At 39.4% G+C, this 15,212-nt stretch overlaps 1 protein-coding gene across 5 annotated transcripts in view; it reads left to right on the forward strand.

Moving 5' to 3' along the window:
- Positions 1-15,212, forward strand: part of grid2 (glutamate receptor, ionotropic, delta 2) — a 468,731-nt gene that overhangs the window by 344,964 nt on the left and 108,555 nt on the right. For all 5 annotated transcript variants that reach the window (XR_009768266.1, XR_009768267.1, XR_009768268.1 and 2 more), the window contains exons 9-10: positions 1,935-2,036; positions 11,958-12,155. Coding sequence is in view for 2 of the 5 variants with exons in the window: in XM_061671868.1 (XP_061527852.1) it covers positions 1,935-2,036; positions 11,958-12,155 (300 nt within the window). In the remaining 3 variants the exon portion in view is untranslated. The remainder of the gene's footprint in view (positions 1-1,934; positions 2,037-11,957; positions 12,156-15,212) is intronic.

Here is a 15,212-nt window from a genome sequence, read left to right on the forward strand (position 1 = left end):
TGTATTTATATGCTTCCCATTGCATTTTTTATCTCATTTATACAACCCCAAATGTATATAGGGTGAGTATAATATGAGAATTACAGTGGGGCAAAAAAGTATTTAGTCAGCCACCAATTGTGCAAGTTCTCCCACTTAAAAAGATGAGAGAGGCCTGTCATTTTCATCATAGGTATACCTCACCTATGAGAGACAAAATGAGAAAAAAAAAAAAACATCGAGAAAATCACATTGTCTGAGTTTTAAAGAATTTATTGAAAACAAGTATTTTTTCACCTACAAACAAACAAGATTTCTGGCTCTCAGACCTGTAAGTTCTTCTTTAAGAGGCTCCTCTGTCCTCCACTCGCCTATGGTACCTATGATGAAAATTGCAGGCCTCTCTCATCTTTTTAAGTGGGAGAACTTGCACAATTGGTGGCTGACTAAATACTTTTTTGACCCACTGTATATTAAAAAAATGTGGTATAATCTTTATTTGGAGGGGTTTACAGTTTTAGTAACCTAATTTCCGAATTCATTTCTAGTTATTTCATTTTATATTATTTCAATTCCTTTTGGGTTAAATTATATGATGCCTTTCTTATTTCATTTTATGTAGTTATTGAAACGGAACTCGTATCTCAAGCAAGGCGTCACTGTATTTTATTTATTGTTCAAATGTAATTTATTTTTTATTTCATTTCATTTCAGAAAATTAATGAATGGATGTTTTATGTTATATTATTGTATTTTATTTCCTTTTAAGGGTCTATAGCAGGGGTGTCAAACTCATTTTTGTGGCGGGCCGCATCGTAGGTATGGTTTACCTTCGAGGGCCGTAATGACTAGGGATGAGCGAGTACCGATACCAGGTGTCGGCATCGGGCCGATACCGGCCTCATTTCAAGGTTGAGGGTACTTGCGAAGGCTGCCGATACCAGCCACAGATACTTAAGACAAAAAAATAAATACACTTTAAAAATCTGACATAAAGTCCGACTCGGCAATAGTTGGCACTACACTGCGACCTTTGACACATCGGTGAATTATTATGTGGGTCAGAAAGAAAGATCTTTGTTCACAATTGTCTGTCATTGTGTGAATTGAAATTTTATATATCAAAATTACTAGTCGTATTGGTATTAGTGAGTACTTAGGAGTGAATACTTGTACTGGTATCAGTCCAAAAACAAGTGGTATTGAACATCCCTACTATGAACCCATACAAATGTATGATCCGCAAATATTATTACATAGTCACAACAAATTAATGGATAACTAGTTTTGAAATCGGAAGTCAGTAAAAAATATTTTATAAATTTTTCAGTAATACTTTTTCAATTTATTTTAAAGGGACATTGGAAAAAAAACAAAGAAATGCTTGGAATATCTCAATCTGCAGTTTTGGTATTTTAGCAAGAGATGAAGTCAACGCATATGATTTGCTTTCGCGGGCCACATGAAATGATGCGGCGGGCCGGATCTGGCCCCCGGGCCATGAGTTTGACGTCTGTGGTCTATAGCTTCAAATCATTTCCTACTGAGTTTCCTCTCTACAGGGAAGCCAGGCTCGTTTGATCATAGATGCCAAAAGCTATATTTCATTGAAAGCGTTGGCGGTGCACAGATGGAAAAAAAAAAGTGGTTGGGGACCATTTTTAAGTAAATAAATCAAACTCACAGGTGCACACTGAACTCGGGATAAACCCGGTAGTTTTGTGTTTAAAAGGAAAACAATTTGACGTGATTGCACATGCAAAAGTTGACCATAATAAAAAAATAGGACAACAGAAGATAAAATATTAAGGAGGTGGATATGTGTGTTATTGTTTTGGGTTTCACTTGTCTCCCCTGCATGATGTGAGTACTTTTTCATCGCAATACATTGACTGCAACTCAAGTAGTTGCTGAACTTGTATTTTTTTGTTTTGTTTTGTTTGTGTTCACTGAAGCTGGCCACATGGGATCCAGTTCATGGCCTGAATGGGACCTTGACGGACAGGAAGTTGGAGAACAACATGCGAGGAGTGGTGCTGAGAGTCGTTACTGTCTTGGTAAGTACCACTTCAACCTTGTTTTGTCTTCCTTTGTTTTATTTAACTTTTAACATTATCTTTTTTCATATACTATTTATTAAAGTTTCCAGGTGTCAGTTTTTTAAAATGTTATTTTATAAACACCCCAAGGATCAAGACTTGGAGTACATTTTACACACTATGAACAGACAAGCAGGCACACTGTTATCGTCGTACTTTGTTTTTTAATTTTTTTTTATTTATGGCCTGAAAGTCTTTTTCATACAGATATTTACATGCATTAAGATTTTACTACCACGATAGCATATGTTACTGATGGACTACTGCACAAATTTGTGTTACGTTGCTGCCATCGCAAAATAACCTCCTTGTTAATCGATGACCTCCTGTATACAGGATATACTGTACATAGCAGCAGCCAGAAAAGCCTGTATGAACTTTACCAACAAGCCAACATGCAAAAAGAAACACAAAGTACATCATTAACCATTCAGTAACCATCTGCTCAGTAGTTGTCATAATAATGTAATGCCGTACTTGTGTTGACGCACCCCGCAGTAGAAGTAGTGTAGTGAGCAGTGGCTCATTTGCATGAGACAGGACAGCGGGTTTTTGTGTGCTGTTATACCTGATCCTTGCGGTATTTTGAAATGAGCATGTGAGGCGTTTCATTAGGACACCAGGGAACTGTTTTCAATTGAGGCAAATCGAATAATATCTCTACTGTAAGAAGTTCGGCATGGAAAGGGAAGGGAAAATGCAAACAAATCAGTGAGGCTCACGGTAGCGACTCCTTTCTTAGCCTGTGTCCCCCGGAGCAGCCACCGCCGCCATTTGAGAACATCCGGCGTTCGCGTTTAAAGATTCACCGCCGTAAATTCTTCATATCCCATCTTTGAAGTGAGAGACGCCGGGAAGAAAGCGATGATGCTCGACATCTTTGTGGCGATCCCTTTCTTCTGCTTTCCTTTTGTCTCTCTTCTTTTCCCCAGCTAGACTTTCATAATCCTTTTAAAGGTGGGTGAAAGAACTATTCCTTGTTCATTAATGTTGTCGCGCTCTTGATGTTTTGGACTAAGGATGGGCAGAGTAGTCGATTAACCAGTTATTAAATGTAATGGAAATGTATTAGAACAGGCTGCTATGTGTGATCAAATAATTGTGTCTTTGTCTTGAGACATGGTGAAGCAACATGTAGTTATTTTTGTTCGCTATGCTCCAAGTAACTGCGTTTAACACAGGGTGGCTTAATGTTCAGAATAAGTATGACAACAGCTGCCGTATTAGTCAGAAGACCCTATGCACCACATAAAACAATGGCAGGGACACAAGTTCAGAACATTTATGCTTTTTCAGTTCATCGCAGGAATGAGTGTGCAGGATATATTAATCAACCAACTGTAAAAAAAAAAAAAATCACTGCTGCTACCGGTGATTAGACAATCATGTCTTTGTCTTGAGCAGCTGAAGCAGCATGTGGCTAATTTTTAAGGTTGTTTTGCACAGGTAACTGTAAACAATTGTAAGTTCATCAGTAGGTGGCTCAGGTTTTTGTGTGTCAGCAGTTAGTTCGGAGACTTTGCACATTATCAGAATCAGAATCATCTTTATTTGCCAAGTATGTCCAAAAAACACACACAAGGAATTTGTCAATACTGCATCTGATGTTGTCAATGTGATGTGATCAGATAACCATATCTTTGTCTTGGTGAAGCCGCATGTGGCTCATTGTTTTGTGTCATTTTTGTGCACTGTGATCCAAATTATTGTACAGTAAATTAATGTATCTTATCAAGAGGTGGCTCAATGTTCCGAATGTGTGACAACAGCTGCTGTGTTCTACATTTAGGTCCCCTTTTAATGATAGGCTTAAACAACGGCATGGAAACAGGAGCCCAGAACATTCATGTGTTTTCATTTTGCTGCAAGAATGAGTGTACAGGATGAATTAGTTAGTTTTTTAATGTAACGCAAATGTACCAGAACAGACTGCTATGCGTGATCAGATGATCATGCTTTTGTCTTGAGACCTTGTGAAGGAGTATTATATATGACACAACGTTATACAAGGTTATATTTCACACCTTCTTCCAAGTAACTGTAAACAATTGTATGTTTAGAATAAGCGAGACAGAAGACCTTGTGCACTGCCTTCTGAGCACCTGCTATTAATACAACACCGGCTTCAAAACAGGAGTCCAACACTTTCATGCTTTTTCATTTCACTGAACGAATGACTGCACAGGATGAAAAGGGACTCTAAAGGGACTTTTGGAACAGAATGCTTCGTGTTGCCTTGAGCAATCCGGTGCACCCATGCCCGTTATTTTGCGTGTCTGTATAGAACACCGCTCTCAAGGGTACCCCATAAACGGATGTATTCATTCCGTGCACGTTGAATTAGTTATCGACCATTTAATTGAGGGTTGAGATCATACCACTATTAGAGCAAATAACTATCAATCCCATTGATTATGAGATGACTGTATCGATGATTAAATGACGGATACCTGGGGGACAATGTCACTCAGTTGTTATTGCGTGTTTATGGCGCTCATTAGTGGAAGCCGCCTCCTCACAAATGAACCTAAAATTGATATTTTGCCGCAATAGAATGCAAGGCTTTTAAGATCATTGGTCCGCATTAAAACGTTTCTTCTCGACAGGAGCCTGAATGGTACAGACAGCCCGTAAATTCCCTTGGTGACTCACCTCACTCGCTATTTTTTGTCTTTTACGGCTGCACTGAAGTGACAGCCTTGGCCAAAGGGATTATATTTCCATGTTGTCTGTCCTTCCTTGAGAACTTGATATCTTTTATACTTTTTCGAAACGTCTCCGAGAGAACATCCCGATGTCAAACAATGACACCACAACGTTCAGAGGAAACTTAACCAAAAGTTTTTTCCATATCATCGATGTCACTCTACAATATTTTAATTGCGATGATGTGCTGGACCCTGATTAATAAGGCCTGAATAGTTATTTTATTGTTAATCCATCCATCCTTTTTATATTTATTTTTTTAAAGTGCTTGTCCTCATTAGGGTAATGAGTGAGCTGCAAGCTATCCCAGCTGACTTTGGCCAAAGGGTACACCGTGGATCGCAGGGCACATAGACGAACAAGCATTTGCACTCGCCTTCACACCCACGTATGGACAATTTCTAATCTTCAATAAATGTAACATGCACACAACCCCGAGGAAAACATGCAAATGGAAAACAGGACGGGTGGAGCAGGGATGCAAACCCAGGGCCTCAGAATTATAAGGCAGACATGCTAACCACTTACTCACCATGTTGGTGCCCTTTACGGTTATTAACTTGTGTACGTGTACAGTGGAGCTGTCAACATCGAATCCAATCACTTTCTGGCTTTGTTTGGATACAAAAAAATAATAATTCCCATCGTAAATAACAGAGACCAATACAATAGGCACATGGTAAGCACGTCTGCCTCAGAATCGAGCACTTTGAATCTCGGGTCAGGCATTTATTTATTTATTTTATTTTTGTAACCCTTGGTACTTTGGCTTTTTTCTGTGTTCTAAAAACATGCATGTTAACCTACTTAAATACAAAAAATAGCAACAGTTATTCCTTTAAGAGACAGAACCTTCTGGGGAGGTGTGTGACGTATGCTAAAAATTGCATCGGCGACTGTGGTTCTCCTTTCTTTGCCACATGCAACAGCATTACAGTAAAAAAAAAATTATAATAATCTCTATAACCAGAGATTTGCTGTGATATAGCGAGGATTTCCACGACAGAAAGACTGGTACCTTTCACAAAAAAAAAAAATAAAAAAATGCAATATAGCGGAGGTGGGGGCGACGCCGTAGGGTGGGCTCCGATGTTCTGTATTTGTTGTTGGGCATTCACAAATTTGTCTGCTTGGTGCTATTTTCTGAACCAATTCCCCGTTATTTGCTTAAAACCTCCCCTATTCACTATTTCTGTGTTCAAGCTTTAGTGCCATCTAATGGGATTGTGGTGATGTTGCTGTTAGGTTTAATTAATTGGTGGTGTTTTTCGTCCACATTTGCGATGTCCTATTATGTTGGCAGTCTTTATAAGCACCTCGTGGAGAGCCGAATGCAGCTATTAATAGCCCATGCAGTCTACTTTGCCGTTACAATTTACCAGTATTCCCTAATATTTAATATTGTGTGTAAATGCCAAAAGAAGATTTTAATAACTTACATTGTGTGTGTAAAGCACTCGTGCCAGTATTTCTTTGCCCATCTGTGATGTCACGTCAGTGTGTGCTAGCGTGTTATTTAGGGTAGTATGCTAGCTAATGCTATTGCTGATGAGATAATTAGCTTTTCACGACAGGTTTCACCTCCTATTTGCTGCCAATAGTTTATTGTACGTGTTCCTTAATGCCAGTTTGAGAGTTAAACGACAGTAAAGGTTTCCTTTCCTGCACACTCCCAGATGCCATTTTGAATTGGATTTCAGCAAGTGGACAATTGCAATTTGTCATGTCCAAAACGGCAATCGGACCACGTTGCCGTCGCAAGGACGAATATGTGCTAGAAGAGGACAGGAGGTGGGGGTTGCTTGCTTGCTTGCCTGCTTGCTTGCCGCATGCAGACAGATGCGATAACATTTTTCACGCTCGGCAAATAAGGAGAATTGTCGCCTTGATGGATGTGACGCTTGGCTAGACGGGCGGAGAGGAAACACGGTATCTCTGGCATATGTTTTGGGAAAGACAGCGATGTGGCAGCGTGAAAAAGCGCCAACTGGTATCTTGCAGCTGGTGAGTGGCATGGGGGAAAGGGATGAGAGCGCCGAATAACAGATGGGAGAAGACGGGGCATTGAAGCCTCAAAAAAAAGGAACCAACTCGCAGCGCAATTTTTAGGCTTGGAGTTGTTTAGCGTGGAAAGCATTGACTTGGTATTGATTGAGGCCGGGAGCTCAAAATGAGCCCATCCAAACCTACTTTTTTAGGATTAAATGAGCCTTCACCGATGAAAACTTTTAACAACTCCTAAAATCTGACATTATTGATTAAGCCCAGTTCCTGGCCCCCTTTTTTCTTTTTTTTTAACTTGACATTTTGTTTGAAGAGATCGTGGTTATTTTTTTTCCTTACTTTTTTGTTGTTGTTGTTGCAACAACTTCTCACCTCAACTGCACTTTTCACAGGATAACGAACTGAACTAAAAGTCTGCTATGACATTTACACTTCGGGGAGTCATCAAGTGCTCTCATGTGTTTTGTTTAGCTTGTTACAAGTTGCACAAGTCGTACATCAAACTACACGTGTCCGTGGGTATTTTATAAAACCAGAATTTCGCACTCACAGTGTAGCGGTCAATTGGTTACCACAGTTTTTAGACTGTGGGTTTGAATCTGGGCTTCCGCCTCCCTGTCTGAAGTTTGCAACCTTTGCATGCATTTACTCCCACATTCCAAAAACATGCATGCTAAGTTCATTGAAGACTCCAAATTGCATAAAGGTGTGAATATAAGTGTGTCTTTCAGCTGGATGTGTGTACGTACGTATGTATGTATGTATGTAGTATGTACGTGCATTCAGTCGTTCGTTCGTTCGTTCGTTTAATCGTTCCAAATGATGAGGCCAAAAGAATACCTGACTGAAATGCCACTTGTATCACTTAAAGTTATACAAAACAATATACACAAGATAATAAACAAAACTACAAATTCCACTCAACAAACTCAAATTTTATGAGAAACCTATTTTAGGACATTAATGTACTGCTTTGTAGTATTTCCTCTTCTTTCAAATGACATAACCTAATTTGTTTTTTAACTTTACTACTTTACTCACCACTTTATGACTTTCCTTGTGACAGTTTATTCTTGCAACTTTAGGAAGGATTTATGTGCAATATTTTATTCATGTAACAATGTTATTATTTTACCATTACTACTTTATTCTTGTGACTTTTTACCTTTAGTCATGTAACATTGCAACTTTTTCCTCGTAATTTACCACTTTTTTCTTCTAACTTTACTACTTTATTTTCTAATTGTTTGACTTTATCTGGTAATATTAAGAACTCATAACTTTGCCACTTAATTATGTATCATTGCGACCTTTTCTTGTAATGTTAAAACTATATCCAAGTAACTTGATTAAAGTCATGTATAATTATGACTTTTTCCTTATTATTCCACTGCGTTATTCTTATAAATTTATCTCCTATCATGACCCATTCTTTTCTAGTATTTACGTAACATCACAGCTTTTTCTCGTAGAATACTTCCTTTTGTGTTGTAGTTTTATTTTATTCTTGTAGCTTTATGACTTTATCCTCATAACCTTACAACTTTCCTCATGACTTTACAATTTCATTTTGTGATTTTACTCTCGCTTCTTTTCAGTGTGGCTCTAATGCCATGTCATTTGGCCTTCTTCGCTATGGTAGAACTTGAAACTTGATGCTGTTTGTTTGATTTTAATGCTTTTATAAACATGCATATGGATGAAATCGGACAAACCTTATCACCATTTTGTGCGTGGTTGTGTGTGGGTCAGGGGTGTGTGTTTTAGTGAATGTTCCTGCCTGGACTGATGGATGATTTCAGTGCGAGCGGGTCTTGGCATGCGTGTCCACTCACTGCCTAATAGCTTATTGAACGGCCGCAGCTAGCAAGGATTAGAAACCACCAAGTTAAACGCATCGCGTGGGTTTGTGTGAGGTTGCATCTGTGTGTGTGTGTGTGTGTTTGTGTGTGTGTGCGTGCGCGCGTGTATGTGAACAACAGGCAGCTAGAATCGACTCAACAGCGCACAGGCCTTCCATAAATCTAGCAGACGTTTTGGTCTAAAACATTTCACTCATCAATAGGGAGGCTTGCATGAGCAGGCTCAGGTTTTAAGTGAAAATTCCACTCGCAAGATGCAAATGAAGAATGAAGTGTCCCTTGTATATTTTTTTGGTTTGTACTTTGATGCTTATCGTAAAACAAGTCTTGTTTTCACCCCCTGAGCTCTTCTTATTTAATTGCCTTAAATGTCAAACGTTTGCTGGATGTCTTTAATGTCAACAGGCAGCTGCCCTTTAGATGCCACACACATATTGATGAGCAGTGGGGGTTTGCGCCATGCACATTTGAAAATACACGCTGAAAATAAAACGAGCTCTTTGTTGGATGATTATACATTTGGAACATTTACACATCTACAGTATTAAAGAGGCATACTGTAGATGTTTGCTCTTTCAAACGTCATGATGAGCAGGGACTATTGAATGAAATGTTGGTGGCTATAAAAACCGAATTGAGAACGATTTTATTCTAAATATAATGAATGCAGGGTAGTTAGTTGACAAAATGACGAAGGTGGCTTAATTTTTCCTGGGCTTGACGTTGACATTAATATTCAGTGTTTTACTGTACTTACTGTAACTCATGTTTTGTCTTAACTCATCAGTGTTTTGGTCTTGACATGCTCTCACCTCTCCAAAAAAAACAATGTTTTGACTCTTGACCGTATTTCTTCTTAAATATTCAGTAGCTCAGGCTTTACTTGGTCTTAATCATGCAAACTCATAAGGGTGTCTTTTCATAGCCGGCACATCTGCTACAGAGCGCAAAAACAGGCTTATCTTGATTGCCATAGAAGCGCAAGGCTCATTGCGCATTTGCCAATTTGGCAGACCAGTCTGCGACAAGCTGGGCGTACCGCCGCAACGTGTGTGTGCCCTTTGTTCTTCATAGTGCCAATTTGGTTGAAGAAAGTCGGCCTAAACTTACGCCTGCTGGGACCGCAGGTCTAACTTGATTTTGGTGAATTTGATTGGGTCACAGGCAGACAGATTCTGGGGTCCGTGGACGTGTGGTGGATATAAGATGTATTCCATTCATAAATATGTGAACAGCGGGCATCAAACCCTCTCAGTCATTGTCGAAATCACTTCATTGATTACATTATTAATATTATTAGCATTATTATATTTTCTAAATCATCAAATCCTACTGGCGGCACGGTGGGCGACTGGTTAGAGCGTCAGCCTCACAGTTCTAAGGACCCGGGTTCAATCCCCGGCCCCGCCTGTGTGGAGTTTGCATGTTCTCCCCGTGCCTGCGTGGGTTTTCTCCGGGCACTCCGGTTTCCTCCCACATCCCAAAAACATGCATTAATTGGAGACTCTAAATTGCCCGTAGGCATGACTGTGAGTGCGAATGGTTGTTTGTTCCTATGTGCCCTGCGATTGGCTGGCAACCAGTTCAGGGCGTACCCCGCCCCCTGCCAGATGACAGCTGGGATAGGCTCCAGCACGCCCGCGACCCTAGTGAGGAGAAGCGGCTTAGAAAATGGATGGATGGATCAAATCCTACTGACCAGCACATGAATGATCCAGGCTGAGGGGCGGTCTCAAAATGCCTCCTTCAGGCGCAGACATTTGTGATGTCTTTTACAGATCCATATAAACGTACCGGTACTTTGCGTGCTTTGACCACCCGGACTCGAGCAAATCAGTTTCTCCTTCCGCCATGTGCCGCATTTAAAGGGAATGAGAGGAGCCGCTTTGACTGGACAGGATTGAAATTGGCTTTGATTACGCCTACAGCAGTGCAGTTGTCCCTCTTTTATATGCTTTGCGGTGCGATGGTCCATGAAATTAGCAACAACGGGTCTAACCTGCTTCTGCCCAGTTACACCACGTTGCGCCGGATTTCTGCCAGTCACGAAAATAGAGCCCTTAGTCTTGACTTAGCCCTTAGTCAGCCTACAAGAATATGCAAAGTCAAGGTTTTGGTCCTGACTTGATCTTAAATCTTCAGTCCTGGTCTTAACTCTTCAAAATTGTGGTCTTGGTTAATGCTTAACGCTTTGATATTTTGGTCGTGACTTGGTCTTAACGTTACAGCATTTTGGTCTTGAATTGACCCTAGCTATAAGTCTTGCTGTTGACTTGTTCACTATTTTGGGCATGATACAGTCTTAACTCTTCAAGGTATTGATCTTAGCTCTTCACTGTTTTGGTCTTAACTTTGTCTTAACCTGTCAGTATTTTGGTCTCAACTTAGTCCAAACTCTTCAAGATTTTGATCTCAATTCTTCACCGTTTTTTTTAACTATTCAGAGTGTCAGTCTTGACTTGGATTTTAACTTCTTCATGTCTTGACCTTGACATTGTCTTTACCGCATCAGTGTTTTGGTCTCAAATTGGTCTGACCTTTTTAAGAATGTTTGTCTTGACTGGGTCTCAACTGTGCAGTAGTTAAGTCTCGACTTTGTCCTAAATCTTCAGTGTTTTGCTGGTGACTTCATCTTAACTATTCAGTCTTAGTCTTGTGTGTTTTCCAAGCTCAGCTATGCAGCCACCCGCATAGGACGCCAATATGTTTACCCTTGATTTGTCTCGAGAGCTGTCAAATTCCTTCTTAACTTTTTTTGTTACCTGGAGTTCAACCAGCCACCCAAGAAAACTATAAGCGTGAGGCTGCTGTGTGTGGCAGACTGAGTGTGTGAGATATGAGTATGCGTGTGGGTGCACGAGAAAATGATTGACACACTCTTCAGTCATGCCTTCTGCAAAACAGTCTCTGATAGGCTGATCCTGTCGCAGCAGGACAAGTTTTAAAATAATAATTAAAATTAGAGGCATGAAATCTGACCAGAGAGGGCTATCAGATCTTACAGACAGTTTTAACATGCAGCATATGACAAAAAGTTTTTTTTTTCCCTTTTGTTTTATTTTCTTCTTTTTTTAAAAAATTAGTATTATTGGTCTTGTCATTAACTGTTGAGATTTTTTGTCTTGGTTTATGTGGTCCTGACAACAGCCCTACTTGTGTGTTTAGTACAGACCTTTAACCTTTCGAGTGAACACATGTGGTGCTGTAATGGGCCCCTGAGTAACTGGAAGGTTTACATTTTTAAACGACTGCTGTATTGATTGGCTTTTTGACCAACTCACATTGTGATTGATTGTTGGCTTTCCAGGAGGAGCCGTTTGTGATGGTGTCAGAGAACGTTCTAGGCAAACCCAAGAAATACCAGGGCTTCTCCATCGACGTCCTGGATGCTCTGTCCAACTACTTGGGCTTCAAGTACGAGATCTATATCGCACCGGACCACAAGTATGGCAGCTTGCAGCCTGACGGCCAGTGGAATGGTCTCATGGGGGAGCTTGTTTTTAAGGTGAGAGGAATATCATCTATGTACACACACACACACCAGAAACCAATATTAAAGCACCATTTCAAAGCTACATGACTGGGTGAATGGAAAGGAAATTATAGACAATTGTATAGAAGCAGCACAGAAGGATGCGTTTTCTATTTATGCAAATCACTCTGAACCAATTCACAAGGGTAAGCATGCAAAACGTCACATGCCATTGGCGTCACTTATGCTAAGTATGGCCTCATCCTCCCTTGGGGAATGGGGGGTGGGGGTGTGTACACAATCTTTTGGACCTCTTTTCGTATCCCAGCAAGGAAACCATGTCACGTCCAAAGTAAATATTTAAACGAAGCTACCGTGGGGGCCTCACTTTAACTCCTATTTATTGACGACTCAGATTAGACACTCCTCCAGTACACTTGGAGTGGGCCATAATAGGATGAATAACAAAAAGGGGTTGTTACATAATGTCAAAAGTAAACAAAAAGTACAATACTATTTTATAGCTTCTCTGACCGCTTAAAAAGACAACAGAGGAATAGTAGGTATGCTGTTAAAATGGTGCAATTGTTTGTTACAAAGTTTTCCAAGCTAATACAACCATATTTTATTAATATGCTAAGTGGCACCTTTAAAAACTACAATGCTAGACTCAATTCAATCAAAATCTGGCTTCAAAGTTGTACAAAAGCTTCAAAGAATAATTCTCATGAGACATTCAGAGTACCTGAGTTCAAGGTATTTGTTGAACTGCACGTTTTTTGTTTTTTCTTTGGCTTATGGTGGTTAAGCGGACTCACATTCAAATTAAATTAAATTTTACAGTTAATAATAGAAAAAAAAAACATATATGGTCATGAATAGTTTGCACAGCAAAGCGGTTTAAGAATATGTCGTTACGCGGCACAAGAAGGCATGATCAATTACCTCCATACTTATGTCCAGCAAAACATGGTACTTTCTTCCTTCCTACCCATGCCATCTAGTGAAAAGGTTATTCATTATTATGCCTGTCACCATGGCATAGACAAGATGAACAGAGACACATCATTTGTTGTAAATAAACAACTTTTGGAGGAACTAAGGGCAATTACATAATTTAACACAGCACACCTGATAATCCCTCACAACACACTAATGTGCCTCTGTTGTGATTTGGTGCTCTACATAAGTATAAAGACTACATATTAATGATAATGTACGGATTGTAGAAACTTTGTATACAAAGTACTTTAATATTCTTTTAAACAAATCCACAAGCTACTATGAAAATTATTAGTATATTTTTTTGTGTGAACTATAGGGCAGGCTCACTTTGGATGTGCTCCATAATGCTGCTGAGTCAGCCATGTCAAACACTCTCATTAGGCATAAACACTCTCTTATTATCCACTTGAGCTTTGGCTCATTCATTACAACAGGCTTAATCAACAGTGCCAGGTACTTCAATTTGGCCATCCTATTCATATCTAGAAATTAAACCAACGTTTAAACTACACTACAAATGTGTTCAGTCCACCTTGTATTGTTGTGTTGACTTGAAGGGGTGCTATACTATATTATGCAAACTAAGCTTTTTAATTGCTTGTCGAAAAATAGCTCTGGAGTGGCTTTCCACCCATCAAGTGTGAAATTAAACAACCAAGTAAATATGTTGTTATCTGTCTAAAAATGCATGGTGTGTCCTTTAAGATGATTATTTGGTGCAATAGTCATCATGTTTGTACACTGAATCTAGAGATACCCTCTTGGGATTGCGCATTGGGTTCTATCACCCTATGGTCAGAGAACCTGTCAATGCATATTTTAGCCTCTACACGAAACACTTTTTTTTTTAAGGTTGAACTTTTTTTATCAGATAGCTCGTGTTTTTCATTTGTATGTATACTCATCAACAGCTCCCGAAACCATGCTTTGAGCACAATGCAAATTGTTGTGCTCTGGCTGTAAATACACTTAACATGCAAATGCATTTTGTACACACAATTATGCCTGCCAATTATTAGCTAGGCTAATTAATTCTCTGCTCATTTTGATTGTTGACATGTCGCATAAACACACACACACACACACACACACAAAACCCCGCAATTTAATTACAGTACACATACCATATTTCCTCATAGTTCCATAAAAAGTATTCCACTGATCACGGGAAATTATAAAATTTCACGGGATTGGTCTGAAAATTATCATTTATTTACTACAAATTATGTATATTTGTTCATCATGCTATGCCAGCCATAGTGACATGCAGAGCAATTAGATGCTCTTCCAAGAGATGGCAGAAGGTATAACTACCCTCTATTTTAAACCAGATCTTTACAAACGCTATATAAAAAGACATTTACTCATTTTTTTCTCCATCTGACATGAAATGATGCTCAACTTGTCCTGTTTAAAGTCAATTAGGATTACAAAAATTATTTATATTTTCTAAATGCCAGAATAATGACAGGATTTTATTTTTTTTGTGCGAGGGGTGGGCATTCCTCCCGTCTTATATGGTGTAACTGAGCCAAGTTTGTAGGCCACCTTTCTTGCACATGCCTTTTCAGTTATTCCAATATACTAAATATTCAATGGGATTGAGATCAGGGCTTTTTAATGACCACTCTAAAACATTGACTATTTTATCCATAAGCCACTGTGTAATCAGTTTGGCAGCATGTTTCGGGTGATTTTCAATTTGGAAGATCCATATGCGCACAAGCTTGAACTTTCTTGCTGATGTCTTGAGATGTTGTTTCAGTATTTCCACGAAATGTTCTTGCCACATGATGTCATCTATTGTGTGAAGACAAAAGACATTTACTTTGCATCGTCATCACGTATGAATCCAAAAGCTAGTTAATTTTTAGCCTTGTCACGGGTCTTGTGGCGTAGTACTGTAACTATCTGACTGCCAATAAAGTTTTTTTCAATCTTGTCAGTGAAGAGACATGTCTTTGGTGTGGGACTATTTTGCGGTGTCTCCGACAAACAACAGTTATTTGTAGTCTGTGCGCGACTCATGGGGAACGTCATCTAAATGTTTCGACACAACAAATTTGATCGGGCAACTGAAGAATG

Source organism: Phycodurus eques, chromosome 3 (assembly GCF_024500275.1).
Source record: "Phycodurus eques isolate BA_2022a chromosome 3, UOR_Pequ_1.1, whole genome shotgun sequence".
In the NCBI taxonomy this organism is placed as follows: Eukaryota; Metazoa; Chordata; class Actinopteri; order Syngnathiformes; family Syngnathidae; genus Phycodurus; species Phycodurus eques.